This window comes from Xiphophorus maculatus, chromosome 19, assembly GCF_002775205.1.
Source record: "Xiphophorus maculatus strain JP 163 A chromosome 19, X_maculatus-5.0-male, whole genome shotgun sequence".
Lineage (NCBI taxonomy): Eukaryota > Metazoa > Chordata > Actinopteri > Cyprinodontiformes > Poeciliidae > Xiphophorus > Xiphophorus maculatus.
The window spans coordinates 6,143,587-6,163,163 of NC_036461.1; the positions used below are offsets into that span (position 1 = coordinate 6,143,587).

Below are 19,577 nucleotides of genomic sequence, written 5' to 3' on the forward strand. Positions count from 1 at the left end.
GGTTTTATTGTTATGATGAGTTATGGTATGTTCCTGTTGGCAGCAGAAAAATGCTTTAGTAGTTAGCATTAACATGCAAAGTGGCACAGCGACGTGAAGTGATGTGTAATAGATTTGGTGTTTTACATCTCAAATCTTGAGAGTAAGCATTATATATTCCTAAGAAAACCTTATTAATTAACATATTTACACACACAGAGTAAAAAGACACAAATTGATTTTTTTTCTCGCTGTTTGAAGTTAAATCAGACCAAACTTCTTTTGTTTTAGCTTAATTAGAATTACCAAAATGTCTCCTATTTACCAAATCTGTTAAAACTTAGAAAGATTATTTATTTGAATTTTTTTCATAACTTTTTTTGAATTCAGAAACTTGTATATAAATGGTCAGTATCAGGGATAATTGTCATTTAATATATTGAAACTTGTCCTTTACTGATATGGGCTGAAAGGCTGTTCAGCAAGGAAGAAGCCATTAGTCCAAAAGAAACATAACACAAGGAGAAATATCGACATTTCTGGAGAAATGTCCTGTGTCTGAAGAAACTAAAGTGGAGCCATTTGGCCACAATGACATTTCTTACATTTGGAGGAAAGATTGGGAACGGTAAAGTATGGTGGTGGCGGTATCATGCTGTGGGGCTGTTTTGATCCAGGAAGAACTGGTACACTTCATAAAATAGATGGTATCATGAGGAAAGAATATTATGTGGAAATATTGAAGCAACATCTGAAGAAAGGAAGTCAAAAATGGAAGCCGATCAGTCTTCAAGATGGACAATAACCCTGAGCCTTCAGGTAAAGTGGTTATAGCTTAAGGACAACAAAGTCAATGTTTTGGTGTGACTTGATGTCAGTCCTATGGAAAAGTTTTAGTTAGACCTGAAAAGAAGTGTGAAAGTGAAGTAGCCTACAAAATGGACTCAGTTAGAGGAAGGAAACCCAAAAACACTTAACCCATTTCATACAGTTTAAAAGAAAATTATCCATAAGACTAATATGTTAAAGTTACAAAAAAATCTCTAGAAACATTCTTTGCCAATTTTTTTTGGCATTTAACAAATAGAAATAATTGTGATTATGCTAATTGTCTTAAAACAAGAGAAATTTGTTCTGATTTAACTTCAGACAGAGAGGAAACAGGTGTAAATATCTGGTGACATCACACCCAGGTGAGTTTTGTAACTCTCTCTGCCAAATGTGAGTAATGGAGGATAGTGTGAGATCAAAATCAAAAACAAGCCTGACTTCCTTGTAAGGTTCGGCTGAGTCAGTGTTTTTTTTTTTGAAGAACTACCTGTTGAAGTTCCAGCGAGCTTCGTTTGTTTTGCCCTCATGCAAAGAATGAACTGAAGTTTATTCTGGAAGAACATGTTTGTTGAATGGCGAGTAATTAGGTTTTATCTCCAGCAAGAGAAGCCAAAAAGACTGCACAGAAAGAACAGCCTTCAATGTAAGAATGAACTTTGTGAGAATGAGAAAGAGGCGCAAGAGTTGTTTGAACCTGAAATCCAAACCCAAATTGGTTTTGGTAAACAGCTTTCTAATCGAACATTTGTTGGACAGGTATTCCTACATGATGGGTTTTTTCTTTTCACACATGAGTTGGGTTAAAAACAAACTGCGGTTCATTGCCCACCTTTGTGTGGTTTGTTTGTCTAGGAAAACTAACAGTACAAACATTCCTTTGTACTTCTGATTATCTGGATTTGATCTATTTTTTCATACATTTCCTCGTTCCATACAACCTCTTTTAAGTTGCTAGTGGGTCCAAATTCAGAAGTTACATCCTCCTAAGGACCCAGTCTACCTGGTGGACATTATCTTGGTCCATCGTTGACCGTCTAGTTTTCAGGTTTGTTCCCGCCATTACCTCAGCAGGAGTCCTGTCGCTTAGCAACCATAGCGGCACCGAACACAAGGTAGCTGTTGCAGTTTGTTTATTACTTACTTATTCCTATATAGTTAATTAGTTGGGGTTTTTTTAAATGCAAAGATATTTATGTAAATGACAAAACCCTTTCAGCTTCTAACGTTTGTAACACTAGATTTTAACACTGCTCTCCCGCTCTGTCTCCCCCTTCTTCTGTTACAAAAACAAATATCCCTCATTTCGCCCCATAAATCATTTACGGTTATTTTAATCTTACATTTTTATGTTTTCTGTTCTGATTCGTTCAGTTTTGTAAATGTTCAGTCCCAATAAAGCATTAAAAAAACAAACAAAAAAAAAAACTCTTCTCCATGGGTTTTTGTCAGGCATTCTTCTGGGCAGTCTCCCTGGTGGTTGCCAGGCAACAGCTACTCAAACCTAGGAAGAAGAGTGTTGATTGTGTTTCATGACCAGAACGGCAGGGAGACGCATTCACAGCAGAAATGGCAACGACTCCTGTACCAGTTTTGGACGGAGACTCTTGTCCAAAACTTCAGATGGAAAAACGAGTGAAAAATGTTTTTGTTACTCAGCCGGAGGACCCGAGGTAAGCCTGATCTGCTCGTAATGGACAGGATATTCAAAAATGTCTTGACCAAATCACACTGTTAGTATCGATTGGTTTGTTTAGAGGCAGGAAAAAAGAGAAGATGTGCGTACCTGCTACAACAGAAGTAAGGATAAATATTTCTTTTACATGTGTAACAAATGTTATGCTTGTTATGGATAACTACACATTGCCAGAGTTGGATGTCTGTGATTATTCTTTTAATGTCTAGACTTCAAGCAAACTCTTAGAGGCTGGAGTGAAAGCACTAAAAAGGACACTTATTGCAAGAAAACAGGCTGAGCTGCATGAACTGGACGTGCAACTCGCACTCAAAACACAAGATTTCAGGAGCTGCATGGAGGCTCTTGCTAGTAGAAGGTCAGAGTTGGAAACTCAACAACGGCAGGTGAGTTGAAATTTCCTAAAATTACTGCAACTGCAGGAAGAAAAATAAGTCCCGTAGCGATTTTTGGTTTTTCTCCCAGAGTAAAGAGGAGGAGATGAAATTTGAGAAGTTTGTGGCTGAGAAAGAAGAGAAGCGACAAAGAGCGCTGAAACAGTGTGAAGCAACTTTGGAGCAGAACATCCTGAAACAGAGACGGATTGAGGATTTAACAGAACAACTGACAAAACTAGAAACCAGGTGAGGATGTGAAACAAACAATTTAATAATGTCAGAGGTTCCCGTTGTTTGCTAAGCACGTCTTAAACTTACAGGAGACACATTTTAAAGCAGAGAACAGACAAAAACAAAATCTATGAGGATTATCTGATGAAAACTCTGGATCGTCTCCCTAGCCGTAAGTCCAAATATAAACACTTCATAAAAAGTCATACTACCTATTTTTTTTTATCTCACTTTCTGAGATAAAATTACTTCTGTCAGATGTCTGACGGTCTGTCAGAAATCTGAATGTATTTAAAGGGCCAGTTGTGCCAGGATGTATTGATAAAACACGTTAAACTGTTAAAGCTTCAATAAGTAGCTGTTTGTTTTTGAATTCAATAAGCGTTTCTTAAAATTAAATAATATTGAAAATTTTTCTAAATTTTTTCCAGGATTTTATGATTGTTTTTGTGGTTTTTGTAATGAAAACCACAGTTTGTGGTGTTAATTTAGGAATATTTGTAAGGAATTTTTACAATATTTGCACTAATTTATGAGGTGACATCTTATTACTCACCGTGTCGATCACAGACTATAACTTGACATCAAGCACAGCTGTGCCAGCAGTCAATTAAATCCAATGTTTTTGGTTCATTTTGAGACAAATTTGCAGTAAGAATCAGAAAAAAATGTGGAGATTAGTTGATTTTGTGTAAATTTTGAGGGTTTGTGAAAAATTGGAGGAACTTATTGATGTAATTTGGAGACTAGAGGCCAACATAAAAAGATATGGCAGGCCAGATTTGGCCCCCAAGCCTTGAGTTTGACAAATGTGCCCTAGATAATTCCCCCTCTCATTATTTTGTCATTTAGCAAACAGAAATGTTTTCTGTAATCCTAAGCAGGAGTAGTCTGATTTAACAACAGATGGTGAGAAAAAAGGTATATGTGTTTTTATACATTGAATGTTTGCCAACTTGCTCTGCTGGAACAAAGTGTGTGCGATCTCTTCCAGTTCCCCGCCACAACAGCAGCGAATCTTTAGCCGTGCCGATCATTCGACGCCACGAGACGCTGTCCGTCACCCACCAGGGGCTGCTGCAACGTTTGAGGCGAATGGAGGCAGAGGTGGAGCGGCAGTGGCGGCAGCTGCAAAACATGAAGCAGCAGCACAGCATAGCAACACTGGTTAGAGATCCATAAACATTCAGATCAACAGCCTTTTTGGGGCCCACAGCAGATTTTCATTTGAGGCCCCCCATAGCAACATGTCAACACCAGAGGCTTTGTTATTCCTAAGCTACTCTATGTTATTGTTAGCATCATTAATAATTAGCTTACATTGTCCTAGTGTTGTTAGGGCTTATGATTTTAACCTTAAGGAGTAGCAAAATTAAAATAAAGGATTTTAAAATGCAGAGTGGCATTTTAGTGTGCTATATTATTGTAACTATTTATAAACACTAAATTTACAGAAAACAAGTTAACAACATCTCACATTTCCCCAACAGCAGGAAAATATTAGCCTATTATTTGTGTAACAGGTATACAAATAATACAGAAATCTGCAGCAGAATTTAGTTTGTATTATTTTAAATATGTTTATATTTTAGTATGTTAGGTTGGGGCTCTTGGGGTCCCCCTGGTGGTGTGGAGGCCCTAAGCAGCTTCTTAACTCCCATTGCCTTGGGCCGGCTCTGATTCTGAATATCATGTGACTTTAATGTTTGCGTCTTTCATGCACAGATGTCCAGTAAAGAACTTTCTGAACTGCACAGCGAGTTAGAAAGCCTGAGAGAGAAGAACAGGCAGGTTGAAGTTAACCTGCTGATGAAACGAGGCGCATCCAGAGAGAAGGTGTGATTTTCTCAACATTAGAGTTCAAAGATGGTTAATTTACAGAAAGTAGAACTGCTGTGAAAAAATGCAATGTGTATTTGTGTCTCGCAGGTAGAGGAAGTTGGAAAATTACTTATGGCTGTCAACAATCTTGCACAAGAGTGTTACATCCCAGAATTTGGACCGCTGGAAGGCATGAGTGTCCTGACTATGATGGACATGGTGAAGGTAACGTTCTTTACTACCGATAATAAACTGGAATAACAAGGAAGATTACTTTTATAACTAGAGTTATAAGGCATATCTGACATATTCTTTATTAAAATAAAAAAACTTATGTCCAAAATGAGCAAATGCAAACAGAAATTTGGCTTTTTATCTTGCTTTTAGGGTAATGGCTTCTTCCTCTCTGAAAAGCATCCATTGGTTTGACTTTATTTAACTGAAACTTTGGGAACTAACCCATCAGAAGCTTACATGTTTGTATTATATGCTATTTTATACAAATTACATATATATATTTGTGTCTTTTTCTACATGTTTTTAGAGATGAAAAATGAAATAAATGTGTGGCTTCGTTTTCCAGGAGTTTGTTCTGGACAAGGCGGACACGGAGAGGAGGTTGAGGAGGCTGGACTCCTGCTCCACCGCAACTCTGACCGACAAACCATGGAGAAAGTCGCCGAAAAGCATCGGCAGCAAAACTCAAATCAAAAGCTCAAGTAAAGCCAGTAAAATCAGCGACTCATCCAACTGATGCTGTCATTTTCATATTTTTTATTTTCTGCTAAACATATTAAAGTGTGTTTTTATGGTTTGTGTTTTAAACCAGTTTCCCACTTGAGTGCGTCGTTTGCCTGCAGAATCAGGAAAATGTCATGGGAATGTAGCCATTGTTTCATTTTAAAATGAAGAATTAGATTCAAATAATGCAGAAAGGGACATAACCAGCACTATATGCAATGCAGTGTCTGAGCAATTTGGTTACAAGCATTAATTTATAGTAAATTACTCATCAAAACAAGGGTTTCATTTAAGACAAACAGGTAAGGAAAATGTTTTAATCTCTGATAGTTATTAGAGGTTAGAGATGGTTATCTCTGATTAGGTTGAACTGCAATTTGCAGAAAAAATTAGGGGGATTTTTGTTGAGTTATTTGTTTCTACAGATAATCTGGAATCTGTGTTTTTTATTAAATGTGCTTAATTTGCCCTTTTCCATAAAGGCACACCTGCTAAAGCTGCGATAAAATCTTAAAACTATTTATTTTACATCAGAATCCAACACTGAGAAAAACACATGCGGAGCATAAACCTGGGTGTTATTATTTTTCAAAGTTCTAGTTTTAAACTTTTTAATTATTGCGCTGACTTTTTTCTTCTATATTTAAATGGCTGCATAAACTCATACTTATATATATAGTTTCTTTTATTCTTTATTCTATTTCCTATAAAGTTTATATATTTATATTGAATGTCTACGAGGTTGAAAAAATTATTGACCAATAAATAATTTTGATTCGATTCTGACTGTAAATAATAGTAATTTTCTGATTTCTTTCTTGAACAACATGTTTTCTCGTCTTTCCCATTTTTGAATATTTTCAGGTTATGCCCAAGGAAACTTTAAATCAAAAATTACTCATTTAAAATTCCTGGACAACTTAGAAAGCAAAGCATAAAAAAGTAAACGCTTAAGCTACATTTATTTAACTGATCTTACAATATTTATTTAAAATCGTTGTTTTTTTCCAGCTATTTTTTTTCCTATTAAAATTTGTATTTTCCAAAATTTTGCAGAGTAACATTGTGTTACTGCTTTATTTTAAGTTTTATTGGTCAATCTTTAAGGGAAAACAATTTAGAGGCTAAAACACAATAAAAATGATAACACTAAAACAAATGAAGTATTTTAAAATATTTTAATTGACTTGCTGTAGTTTTTTAAAAGGACGTAAATGTGTCGACCATACATTTTCTTTAGTACAACGTCAGCATTGCTAAACGTGTACTGGCCCTTTAAATGGACTACGCACATGCTCTTCCGCAAACATCCGGTTTTCGGGAAAGTGGAAGTAGATTTTTTTTGTTTTACAAAACGTGTTTCAACGCTTCTCTTGACGTGCGTCAGGCTGCGTGTGCCCGTGTGAAGCTGCGCTTTGGTCCCAAAGCTGCTCGGTTGTCGGCAGATGGAGGACTGCAGCCTGGTTTCATGCATAGAGGACATTTCATCGCTCCTGCCCGAAGGAACACCGAGTCCCAAGTACCAAGTATGCAGCTTGCTTCATGTCCAAAAGAAAGCAGCTTCTTCTGGTTGACTCGGTCCGCTGTGTCGTAAACAAACACAACTCCTCTTCTTTTAGGATTTGGCCCGCCAGTTTTCGGCAGTGAGGAAAGTCTACGGTGATGGAAACTGCTTCTACAGAGCGGTCTTCTTCGCACACCTGGAGTTGATTCTGCACAACCCCAGAGCCCTGCAGAGGTCAGTAGTGACCTGTGCAATGCAGACACACAAAGCCAGGGGTGTGCAAAGTGCGACCCGCGGGCCATTTGAGGCCCTTGGACTTATTGTTTGGGGTCCATGACAAGGTTATTATAGTTAAAGGGGCAGTATTGTGTGTTTTCCGGGCACATGGAGCCATTTTATAGCACAATAAAGCAACTATGTTAACTTCAGTTGTTATAAGAATGCTGTATATATTAAATATAACTGTACTTTGTAATTTAAAGCCTTGAATTTGGACTGTTTAAAAACTCTTGCTCTTTCTGAATCTCCGTCATCACATTGCTCCTCTATTTACCCCTTAAAGTTTTTACCAGCGTTTTACTAACAAGTAGCTCTTAAAATGAGCTCAACTGGTCCACCAGGTGTTTGCTAATTGCTGCTGGCTAGTCTGAAGGAGCTGAGTGTTGAAGGGCTGCACTGTCAGGCAGAAGCTTAGGACCTGCAGCTGTGAGGAGGAGCTGTGGCTCGAAGGCGGGGCTAGGTCCATCAAGGTGTTTTACACAGCTGAATGGTTGCCATGGAGATTAAAATATTTATCAAACATGCATGAAAGAATCAAAGCAACACTCCAGGAGTGTTTTTGAGGAGGGAATAACTATGTAACATGATGTAAAGCTCAAAAAAGTTTATTTTTGCACAATACTGCCCTTTTACTAAAACTAGCAAAATAACGAAAACTGTAACTGAGAAAACATTTTCGCTAGCTGAAATAAATAAAAGCAGTAACTAATGGGGAAAAACTATGACTGGAACTACATTATATATTTATGAAACTAACTAAAACACACTGAAATTACAGATATGACATCCTTCGCTTTCATGTTTATGAATCTATTTATCAGCTGTCGTCAAATTACGGCGCTCCATATTCCTCCTGGCGGCATTAAGCTAGTCTGCTAAATGGCGACAGGATGCTAATTTCTTTTAGGAACAAGTAATTTTTCAGAACAATATAGCAGATTGTTTGAAGTAAATAATGCCTTGATGTTGATGAAAAAGTACTAGATCCACTGGCAGATTATTTCACTTATAACATCTTTTTTGTTATAAGTGAAATAATCTATCAGTGGAATGTTTTTGTCAATATTAAGGAATTATTGACTTAAAACAAACGCCTGTATCTTGCTGAAACATTACTTTCAGTAAGTTAGTTTAGTCTTATTTTAAGTGATACTAGAAGCCACAAAAATACTTGATAAGATTTTGTATTTTTTCATTGTAATTGTATTGGATAAATACCAGAAGCATTTTGACAATTTTGGGCCATGTGACGAAACGTTTGGCCACTCCTGTTCAAAGCACTTCAGAGGTCAGAAATAAACTGAACTCTGCACAATCCCAGCATCAGTATCTTTACTCTGCAGAGACCCAGAGCCAAGCTGAGGTCAGTGTCAGCCCACATAGAAAAATGTTTTATGTCTGGTCCTTATTCATTTCAGATTTAAGGACCAGATAATACAAAGTGGAAAAGTTTTGATTTCTGCAGGATTTGAAAAGGCTTCATTCGACCACCTCCAGAGCACAGTGAGTTTCCCTCTCTTTTGTTTTAGGAAACATTTGTCTAATTAATACACTTTAGATAAAGTGATCATTTAGATAACATTTTTAGGTTATTATTAAACGGATAAAATAGAAAAGCACAAAGCGTTTCTTTTAAAGGTACAGTATTTATGTTGTGATGACTTCCTGAAGGCGGAGATTCAGAGGAGGAGTTTCTTAAAGAGACAGTTCCAATTTCAAGACGTTAAATTACAAATTTCTTCTTAATCATATTTGATATGTAGAGCATTTTTATAACTCTCAAGGTAATACAATTACTTGATTGTGCTATAAAATGCTTTTGACTTTACAATTTTGGCTCTTATGGTTAAACGTTTGGACACCACTGCCTTAAGTCTTAGTCAGCTTCTTGATTATTAATTAAAATACTTACAGTAATAAACATTACCCCATTCTGGAGCCAAAACTTTCTAGAACTACAGACGGGGATTTTCAAACCGCAGCCATTCTTTCACTTGCATTTAATCAAACCAGTTGAGCCCAACAAACTGGTTTGGACTTACTGTAAACTTTTTGGCATCAGAACCAACAATTATCCAAACAAACGCAGCTTTAAAAATATCTCTTGCTCTGGCTGCAAGAAAGAAAAATGACAGAAATGTTTCCTGCCTCTGCAGCTCTATCTGTTTACCGTTTGTCTCGCCCTGCAGGTCCTACATGTGGTGGATCAGTGCACTGCTGCAGAGCGCGAAGATGTTCTCCTCAGGCTCTTCAACGAACAGATCATCTCAGACAGCGTTGTGCAGTTCCTCCGGTTGCTCACGTCTGCACACCTCCAAACCCATGAAGACTTCTTCTGCAACTTCGTTGAGGCTCCAGATCTGAAGGTGTACTGTCGTCAGGTAGGAATAAACCTAACGCCTGCTGAGAATATTTATTATTGGGAGTTTAAAATGGATGTAAGAAGGTGTTGATTAATGAGTTGATTGATTTTTATGGACCGACTTTAGATTAATAAGCGGCCATTTTTTTAAAACCTGAATTTTCTCTTGTATCAAGAGCGTTTACTGTCTTGTCAAACACATTAAACTTAAAAAATATTTATAAAACATAAAACCGGAATCTCTTAGGTTGCTGAATTAACATGTGAACCAATAAACGGAGATGCTCAGAAGGACGTATTATCTGTTTGCTCTTGACAAAATGTTTAAACTTCGCTCCATTAAGTGCATTAAAGCCCTCAAAATCAACCTTGCTTATTAGAATGTTGTTTTTCCCTTTAAATTTTTATCGGTTGTCCCTTGCGCCTTTTTGTCATAACATCTTCGCCTTTATATCATATCTATATTTTTTGAATGAGAAGTTGACGCAGCTCGGCTGAATGAGCGCGATCAAGGTGAAACTTAAGGAGCTTGTCGAGCATTTATGTTGCAAAACGGATTTTTTGGGTGTTCGTATTTGCACTTTATGCATTTTGCATCCCAAATCGTATTCTGTTTGGACCGTTACTCTTCGCCATCTTTGTTTCTGTATCAAGGGTGGCGCCGTCTGCTGGATGGCGGCCAAACTACAGCACTAAGCGAACGTTATTAGCTAATAGAGCAGAACTTATTTTAATCTAATAAGGCATGAATTATTTGGGTGCACTCGTGGTGCTGATGGAGTTTTGTTTAACCTCGTTCAGGAAGTGGAGGTAATGGCCATGGAGTGCGACCACGTCGACATCTTGGCCCTGTCGCAGGCTCTGGACCTTGGGATCCACATCGTGTCCATGGAGGGTAACGGGCAGCAGCTGGTGCACCACATCATTCCTGAGGGAGTGGATCCATCCGTGCATCTCCTCTACCAAACGTCACATTACAACATTCTCTATCAACGGACTCACCTGTGACCAGTTCAGGAAGCGGCCAAATAACGATAATAAAAACACACTCAGGCTTTCAGATCGTTATGAAAACAAAACTTTATAGCAGCCCATCCACAAAGCTACACAAATAGTAAGAATTATTAAAAGGTAAAATTAAGCTCTCTTTAGTACAGAAACTTTTTATTTAACCACATTATTCCTGCATCTTCATCCTTTTCCTTTGCTTTTGTTCTTTCTGCTGTTGTGGGAAATATCTTTTCAGCTTCTTCTGTCCAGAAATCCTGGTCAGGGCGCTTTCCATCCCTGCAACAGGCATGTTCGCCAGGGCCAGCTTCCCCATTTTAGTCGGGTACTTTGTTTTTACCAAGTTCTTAAAAATTGGTTGAGAGATCAGATGTTTTAAATTCTTCTTCATCTGCTTAACCATCTTCTTCTGCTCCATGTCTGTTTCCTGGTCTGTAGCGCTGCCTGTGGACGCAGATGGTTTTTCAATATTTTTTTATTTTTATTTATTTTTTAGTGATTTGAGAGTTTTTTTTTAACTTAAATTTATCTCAGCCGCTTTAGTACAACCATTGCAGATAGAAAAAAAACAAAAACTGAAATTTTCTAGAACAAATAAAGGACATTTCTGAGTTTGAAAAGTCAAAAATTTGCTAGACAGAAAGAAAATTGACATTAATTTCAGAAACTTAAGAAGAGTATCAAACATTGAAAGATCTCCAAGTTTTTTCTAAAAGATTTGAGTTTTTCTAGCAAATTTGCAACTTCAAATTCAGAAATGTCCACAACTTCTCTAGAATATTCCTGAGATTACTCTCAATGTAATTTTTTAGCACATTTTTTAACTTTTCAAACTCAAATTTTGTTTTTTTTTCCAACCAGAAAACTTGAGATTTTTTGGCGGAAAGTTACTTAATTGTTGTTGTTTTTTTAGCTACAATGACAGCATCTTAGGACCACGCTAAAATAGAATTACGAGAATAAAGTCATAATATTACAACTATTCTCAAAATACGTATTATTCTTATTCTTATACATTATTGTAATATGACTTCATTCTCATACGAGTTCTGTCTCGTTATAACTTTATTCTCAATTTTTATTTTTTATTAGTATGGCTCTAATACTTTGTAGTATTTTTGTGCATTTCTCAGAACAAAATTTTAATTCTTTGATCTCCCATAATTTCAATGCTTCTCAGCAAAACAGATAGTCCTGAGTACACTGTTATATTAACATGACAGCAATTTGACTGTCGATAAAACGAATGGTCAAACTGAATCATTGAGAGATATTTTACTTTTGAGTGATGAGCTAAGGACTTTGAGAAAGAAATTGTTTTTTGCATAAATTGTTTTGAGAAATGTGCCAAAGTAACTGAGAATAGCTGTAAATACTGAGTGGGTTTAACTTAATCTTACCGATCAGGAGGTCATCGTCGAGGTCGATCTCCAGGGCCTCTGCTGCCTGCTTGAACCACGAGTCATGCTGCTTCTCTCTGTTGTTGTAGTATTCGATCTTTTCTATCTTCCTGGCGAGGTTCACGCGCTCCTGGAACGTGCCAGACAGTTTGTTAATGGAGACATAAAATCACAGAGCTCTGTTGTCACATGATGCTGATTGATTATACCTTGATGGCCTTCATGCATTTGTTTTCCACGGGGAATGTAGGGAGCTCCTCGTCCTTTCCCAGAGTTTTGGAAATCTTTTTGAAGTTCATCACATCGTCTGGACCGATGAGCAGCAAGCTGAGCCCCTCCTTGGTGGCTCTTGCTGTGCGGCCGCTCCGATGGACATACGTCTCTGATGTTCGAGGAACCTGCACGATAAATGATTATAAATTTTTTACATCCACTTTACTTTATTTCTGCACTGGATTCACAAAGCAAACTACACTAAAGACATGCAGGAGCAATCCTGCCCATCAACACCAACACATTTTGTTTAATGAGATTGCTGCTGTTTGCTCTTAAATAACACATACAGTATTTTATAATTAATACTTTAATTGAGCCACTTGAATATTTTAAGGGGGACCTATTAACCACAATTCACTTTTTCATGATTTTATGCTTCCATTTAGGTCAGCTGCTCCTAAAAACAGACACAATCGACAGGCAGGTCGCTGTTAACTAGCAACCAAAGCTGAGCTCCAGCACGTTTCTTCTGCTGCTTTTACATCTGTATGCACGGTACAATGGCTGCTGGAAAAGACGAGTGTTTTGTCGTTGACCTATCATCCAGAAACCACTTGCTGCATTCTTGTTGGTTGTACAGGAGGCTCAACTAATGCTTTTCGAAGATGTACGTTTGCATAATTGCACATCTGTTTGCAGCCATTTTCACATGAGAGTGTCAGCATTGAGTTGGAGGGGGTGACCAGCAGCAGGTTATTTGGATTTAAAGAGACAGGAGACCCTAAAAGGAGAACTGACCTGACTAAAATCCCATTATCTAAGAACGATTTGTACAAAAAAAAAAGGATGTAATGTAAAATGTAATGAATAGTTTTGTAAAGCCCATAAACATTCCTAATCTGTACAAGGTAGCATAATAGGTCACTTTTAAAAAAATTTTTTTTTTTTTTTGCCGTCTATTAGGAGAAACTACAGTTCTTTTTTATGATTTCCTCATAACATTCCAATTCAAAATGCATTTTTAAAAATCCTCTACTATTGCTGCTAATTTTGTTTTCATTTCCTGGTGTAGGAATCTCTAAAATTTCACATTTTATTGTTTTCCACTGGATGGAGATATTTTTGTTCATGTATTGTAAGTCTACCAGCTTGGATGGGAAACAATGTAATCAGTTTTTGTTTAAAACAAATGAATAAAAATACATAAATCATCATGCAATGTACATAATAAAGAGGATATTCATATTTTTACATCAGTTTTCATATTGTGAAGGTAATACAAACATATCAGTGCAGGATTCTTAATGAAATAGATATCAACTAATTTAGTAATCAATTAATCGTTAACTGGAGGATGCAGGCTCAAAAAAGGTAATTTGCTGAAAGAACAACACACTCAGAGCAGTTAAGACAAAACTGTACAAAGTATAAACATCTAAAATAAAAACATTTGTCTGTAAATATGTTCTACCCAGAACTCCTCAAGTGGCATTTTTTTCTTCATTTTATTCAAAGTCTTAAAAAAAAAAATCCTTTTTAAGCAACTTTTGCTATCCAATTATCAATTAATAAAAACAAAATCACCAGATCAGTCCCACACTGTATTGATGTTAAGTCAAACAGAAAGGGCTGAGCTTTTCACATGTTTCACATGTCACTCATTTTAAGCTGGAGAGGCAGTCGTTTTTTCTTCTTTAAAAATGTTATTAAATTGTTTATTTGGAACTTTATTATATTTTTATATTGTATAAAAAAAAAGGCTTGAATGAAAAGTCTGCAGAGTGTGCCATTTAAAAAAAGAAGATTAATCAATTAATTGTTAGAATAACAGGTTAATTGATAAATTAAATAATCGTCAGTTGCAGCCTTAGAGAAGTTGGCTGCTTCTCTAAGGCTGACGGTGAGACAACACCATGGCCTCACCTGGTAGTGAATAACATGCTGAACATTGGGGATGTCGAGGCCTCGCGCCGCCACGTCAGTCGTAAGAAGGACACAACTGTGGGGACAAGTTAGGACGTCCAACGTCAGAAAAACAAATAATTACTCAACTCTTTCCCGAAGTGACGGCTGCGGGGCTTACTTCTGTTTTTCGGCAAAGCGCTCCAGGTTTTTGAGGCGATGTTTCTGGTGCATGTTGGCATGCAGAGGGAGAGGGTTGCAGTCCAAAATGACCAGAAGAGCACTGAGCCTCTTGATGCAGTCGATGCTGTTAGCGAACACCATTGTGCGACCGGGATACTGAAGCAGGAAGTAGTACAGGTAGAAGTCCTTCTCATCCTTCTGACAATGGATTTGCGTTTCAGTCAGGGTCTCCACGGTCGCCTCCTTCCTGGTGAGGTCGAGGACTTTCGGTTTGGACTTAATCCCCACCTTCTCCATCAGGATTTCCAGTTTGCTCCGGTTGTCCAGCTGCCTCCTCTTCTTCTTCTGCAGGACACGGCTGGGCAAGCCGTGAACCATCGTCAGAGTGGCAGAGAACACGAATGTCTGTCTGGTGGGGTTGAAGTGTGTGGTGTTGAGCATCTCCAGGAGGTTCTCCAGCTCTGCGAAGTGACCTCTCTCTACCATGCGGTCAGCTTCGTCAATGACCAAACACCTGCAGCACAACATCACTCAATTATCTCTGTTTTTTTAGCGACGGACAATATGGCTGAAAAATGTATCAGGATATGAGCTTCTCATATCAGTCGATATCCATAACAATTTATTTGTTTTTTGTTCTAAATATACAAAGAAAATACTGTATACTAAACAGCAACTGTTAAAAACAAAAACAAGCATTTCTTTCCAGATTAGACATATGTCAATTTTAATAGCTACAACCACATCATTACTATCAAATCCATCTTTAATACTTAGTAGAGCAACGTTTGGTTGTTATCACCTGCTATAAACAGCCTTCAAAGACCGATATGAGGTTCTAGCAGAGCTGAAGACCACTACTCATAGGCTAACTATTTTCTAAATTAAAAAAGAAACTGGTTTGTTTATTTATGTGTATCTCTAGCATAGTATAAACAAGGCTTAAATAAAAAATCTGTAGAATTTGATTATCAGATTAACCGTCAGAATAATCGATTACTCCAATAATCGTTAGTTGCAGCCATACGCGCTACATATGGAGGTTTTAAAAGCAAGTTTCTGTGTAAATTGTATCATTTTATTTTTTAGAAAAGTATTTAGACGGAGTAGTATGCTCAGTCTAAGACTTTTTCTAATCTTTACTAGTTAAGGCAGGGATGTCCAAAGTCGGTCCTCAAGGGCCGGCATCCTGCATGTTTTAGTTCGCTCCCTGGTTTAACGCACCTGGATCCAATGATGGCTCGTTAGAGGCCTAAGAAGAATATTGACATGCTGAAAAAGTTGTTACTACCACCAGGGAGAGAACCATGCAGGATCCCGGCCCTCGAGGACCGACTTTGGGCACCCCTGAGTTAAGGAATGTGAACCGTGACTCACTTCAGCTGTCTGAGGTTGAGCAGATGAGGATGCCCCTCATTGATCAAGTCCCACAAACGTCCCGGAGTGGCGATGATAATCTCCGGTCTGCGCTTCAACATCCGCCGTTGTTTCTGCTGCGCCATGCCACCCACCACTATGACCGTTTGGATGTCTACAAAGATGGAAACAAGCAAAGGAAAAAAAACGAGTCTTTACACGGAGCTAATGGGATAAGCTAAATCGGAGCTAATCCTGCGTTTTATATATGCCGACTTGTGTGTAAAATATGGCGGCGCACATTTTTGGTGCGCATGCACACATGCATGAGGCCCCTGGTGGAGCACAGAGACAAAATGAATGAACTCCAACAAGGATTTTGCATACAAGTTTAAATATTATAGGAAAACATCCATCAAGGGTTTGTTCTCATAGTGGAGAAATAAAATCCAACTTCGAAGGGCGTTCTAGGTGATTCATCATAGTTATCTTCATCACATTCACATCACGACTCACCCGTGTATTTTGCGACAGCATCAATGTGGTGTTTGACCTGGACCGCCAGCTCCCTGGTCGGAGTAAGAACCAGTCCGAGGAGAGGCCGGTTCCGCCCCTCAGGTACGTTTTCCTTGAAGTCAAACTCTGCATCGTCAATCACTCGAACACACCCCAGCTGTTCGTCCTGATCTTCACCCTCAGAGTCCTGTTCGTCTTCATCAGAACCAAGAGTTTGATCCACTTCGATGTCCTCATCTTCCCCTGAAGCCTCCATGCCGTCCTCCTGCTGCTCTCCCGTTTTGGGCTCATCTGTGTCTCCCGGTTCGGACATTATCTCCGAACCGTCCTTCCACTCCAGGATGGTGTGGATCATGGGAATACCGAAAGCTAACGTCTTACCACTTCCTGCAATTACAAAACAGCTTCAGCGAGCAACATTTAGGTAAGATTTTCTTATTCAAGACATTTAAAGGGGCGATACGGACTTAAAGTTTTATCACGATATCTTGTGGTACCATTGTGATAACAATAACAGAGACGATACGAACTACATGTTGCTGTTTTAACTGTATAACTGACTGCATGATATAGCAATGACAGATAAAATACACTATGTAGAAGACCAGTTACATAAAGTATGATTTATATAACTAAAATGCACACAGTAACTGGATTTAATCATATTTTCAAATGTATTGATATTTATTGAAACACCTTTATTGAAAAAATAGAGAAAAGTAGTAAAAATAATCTTGACTGTTTAGGGGTTTTGAAGTGTCACTAATTGGAATTTATTGTGGCAATAAATCAAAATCTTATAAGAAATTTATCAAGATAAATAATTAATGACATGATAAATGTCCACCTCTACTTATTATGATACCTTGAACAGGTTAGGATAGGTCTTTGGGCTATGGAAAAACATGTTTATTTTATGTTTTTGCACAAAATCATTCTCCGATGATGAGAATTTAGTCTGTTCTGCTCTGCCGATTTTGAGCTGTCACTTTAAATCCATATAAGCTTCTGCTGGCCACACCCACAAACTTAAGATTTACACCCCCATATGAAAATACCTCCAAACAGATGCTCAATTAAACAACTGTACATCTTTAAAAAGCAGAAGTGAAGCCTTCTGTGGAACCAACGAGAATGCAGCAAGTAGTTTCTGAGTAGTCAGTCTACAAAAAACACTTGTCTTTTTCAGCAGCCATTGTACAGCGGTAAAATCTGCTGACCAAACATGCTGGAGCTCAGCTTGGGTTGAGCTCATTTTCCAGATACCAAGAAACATCAACTAATTGCCAAAAAACAACTGGGTGTTTTTTGCATTTGGGTTGTTTTTAGAAGGAGTCCAGAACCAAATGGATGTAAAAAAATTGTGGGAAATGTGAATTTCGCATTATAGGTCCCCTATAAGATCAGTCTTACCGGTCTCAGCCGCCCCCAGGATGTCCATGCGGTCTCGGATAGCTGGAGGCAGAGCCAGGGCTTGAATGGGAGTGGGTGACGTGAATCCCAGGCTGCTTAAAGCCTTCAGCACTGCAGAGGGGACAAACAGATCCTTCCAAGCACTCACATCAGAGTTTTTCTCCTCGGAACCAGAAAGCGCCGCGTTGGTCCAGTTCTTTGGCTGCTTTTTGGGAGGTTTTCTCTGATCCAGATGGGGCTTTTCTACTTCTGGAGGTTTGATGGCTTCTTGGTTCTCTTTGACTGCAGTCTGTTCTGTTTGCTGTGTTGATTTCTTCTTCTTCTGCTTCTTTTTCTTCTTCTTTTCCGTGTTACTGGATTGAACATGTTCAGAGACAGCAGCTGTTTCTTTCTGACTCTCTCCATCCTCCTGACTGGAAGATTCTCCTTCCTGCTTCACCTCCTCATCGGTACCACAACCAGCCCTCTCTGCATCATTTTCAGCAACTTTCTGACGTTTCTTCTTCTTCTTCTTTTTGACAGGTTCATCTCCAGCCTGCTCGGCTTCTCTCTTCTTCGCTCGATTATTTTCCTTTCTCAGCTGTTTCACTGCCTTCTCGTTGTCTACCAAACGGTAGGAGGTCAGCTCTTCGAAGCACACCAGATCATTCATGCCTTCCTCTGCGAACAAATGCGGATCTAGCTCCACAGGTTTCCATTTGCCCTTCGTATCAAAGCTTAATTTGACCGAGGAGCTCCGCTTCCCCCCAGTTTTCCCCTTCTTCGGCTTCATTTTTCTTCAAACTGTAACCAGTTTCGCCAACGTGCTGAACTAAAGACCGAGTATTTGAGTGCGCATGCGTGCTAAGCGCTTTAAAACTAGGTCAAATGTATTTAACAGTTAAGTTTTTAGACTAAATATCCGTCTGAAGACGATCAATAACAACAATTTACCTAAATCGAAGCGGTTTCAGTCTGGTCACACAACGCATGACACGAGGGCGCAGCCATGACAGTATCGTCACGTGGTTTGTAAAAACTTTATTCATCCAGAAACATTAACAGTGAACCGGGATCATCCTCGTTGCAAATGATTACTTATTTTACAATTTAACATTTTAAAAAAATATTTTAATTACTCTTACAATGGATGTTTGTGTGTCTTTAGAGAAGCTAGAAAATTGAACAGCCCAGCAGTAAACAATGTAACCTTTATGTACAAAATTTATGATAGCAAACAAAGCACTTTTTATATATTAATCTGTATGCACCTAAACAAAACCAACACTCACCGGTGGCACTGATATGAGACCTATGACAAGCAACATATGATAAATAATTCTGACTATTTTAATAAATTTCCCACCACTTTTATGCATTTACAGTCAATAAGGAGCAGGGGTGTATGGAGCTAAATTGGGGCCACAATGTTTGTTCAAAACATGCTTTTTCAAACTGAAAATAATAATTGTAATAATTTTAAACTGAAAAAAAAGTTCAGGAGCATCTAAGCTCCACTCTATTGCGGGCACCAAGTAATAAAATAAAGGCTGGTTGTCATTTTGCAGCATAGGGAGAAAGAGAGAGAAAACACATTTTAAAGACTCTCTTCTCAACATAAAAATCAATATTTACATGTCTCAACTGTTATATTGATCCTTAGTTGTTGCTTATTGTTTTGAGTATTTTTCTACCAGCCAGCAAAAGAACTGGGAAAATGTTTTGAAGTTCTTGACAGCAACATGAGTCTGGAGACAGTTCTGTGCACTTACCCTGGTTGGCCAGG

At 38.2% G+C, this 19,577-nt stretch overlaps 3 protein-coding genes across 3 annotated transcripts; 2 read left to right on the top strand and 1 right to left on the bottom strand.

Annotated features, from left to right (window-relative positions):
* Positions 1–2,331: 2,331 nt before the first annotated feature.
* LOC106699688 (coiled-coil domain-containing protein 42 homolog) lies at positions 2,332–6,674 on the top strand. The gene is made up of 9 exons (XM_014469546.2): positions 2,332–2,480; positions 2,565–2,607; positions 2,713–2,889; positions 2,969–3,126; positions 3,201–3,283; positions 4,106–4,278; positions 4,837–4,947; positions 5,041–5,157; positions 5,516–6,674. Exons 1-9 carry the CDS (start codon positions 2,377–2,379, stop codon positions 5,684–5,686), a joined length of 1,137 nt encoding a protein of 378 aa, XP_014325032.1. The 5' UTR covers positions 2,332–2,376; the 3' UTR covers positions 5,687–6,674.
* Positions 6,675–6,823: 149 nt separating this feature from the next.
* Positions 6,824–10,847, top strand: otub2 (OTU deubiquitinase, ubiquitin aldehyde binding 2). The gene is made up of 5 exons (XM_005801109.3): positions 6,824–7,199; positions 7,293–7,411; positions 8,875–8,959; positions 9,646–9,837; positions 10,620–10,847. The coding sequence occupies exons 1-5, from the start codon at positions 7,119–7,121 to the stop codon at positions 10,824–10,826; spliced, it is 684 nt and encodes a 227-aa protein (XP_005801166.1). The 5' UTR covers positions 6,824–7,118; the 3' UTR covers positions 10,827–10,847.
* Positions 10,848–10,879: 32 nt separating this feature from the next.
* ddx24 (DEAD-box helicase 24) lies at positions 10,880–19,528 on the bottom strand. The gene is made up of 8 exons (XM_005801147.3): positions 17,813–19,528; positions 16,400–16,786; positions 15,905–16,058; positions 14,526–15,041; positions 14,366–14,441; positions 12,436–12,624; positions 12,227–12,356; positions 10,880–11,270 (listed from the first exon to the last, which is right to left on the bottom strand). Exons 1-8 carry the CDS (start codon positions 18,582–18,584, stop codon positions 10,996–10,998), a joined length of 2,499 nt encoding a protein of 832 aa, XP_005801204.1. The 5' UTR covers positions 18,585–19,528; the 3' UTR covers positions 10,880–10,995.
* Positions 19,529–19,577: the final 49 nt, after the last annotated feature.

Bases quoted from the DNA above. Each gene is read 5' to 3' on its own strand.
- LOC106699688 (XM_014469546.2), top strand. From the start codon at position 2,377: ATGGCAACGACTCCTGTACCAGTTTTGGACGGAGACTCTTGTCCAAAA. The intron at 2,608-2,712 runs GTAAGGATAAAT...TTTAATGTCTAG, and splicing joins GCGTACCTGCTACAACAGAA to ACTTCAAGCAAACTCTTAGA. The intron at 3,127-3,200 runs GTGAGGATGTGA...TTAAACTTACAG, and splicing joins CTGACAAAACTAGAAACCAG to GAGACACATTTTAAAGCAGA.
- otub2 (XM_005801109.3), top strand. From the start codon at position 7,119: ATGGAGGACTGCAGCCTGGTTTCATGCATAGAGGACATTTCATCGCTC. The intron at 7,200-7,292 runs GTATGCAGCTTG...CTCTTCTTTTAG, and splicing joins CACCGAGTCCCAAGTACCAA to GATTTGGCCCGCCAGTTTTC. The intron at 8,960-9,645 runs GTGAGTTTCCCT...CTCGCCCTGCAG, and splicing joins TCGACCACCTCCAGAGCACA to GTCCTACATGTGGTGGATCA.
- ddx24 (XM_005801147.3), bottom strand. From the start codon at position 18,584: ATGAAGCCGAAGAAGGGGAAAACTGGGGGGAAGCGGAGCTCCTCGGTC. The intron at 15,042-15,904 runs GTGAGTCACGGT...GTTGTGCTGCAG, and splicing joins CTCAACCTCAGACAGCTGAA to GTGTTTGGTCATTGACGAAG. The intron at 12,625-14,365 runs GTGAGGCCATGG...TTTATCGTGCAG, and splicing joins AGCATGTTATTCACTACCAG to GTTCCTCGAACATCAGAGAC.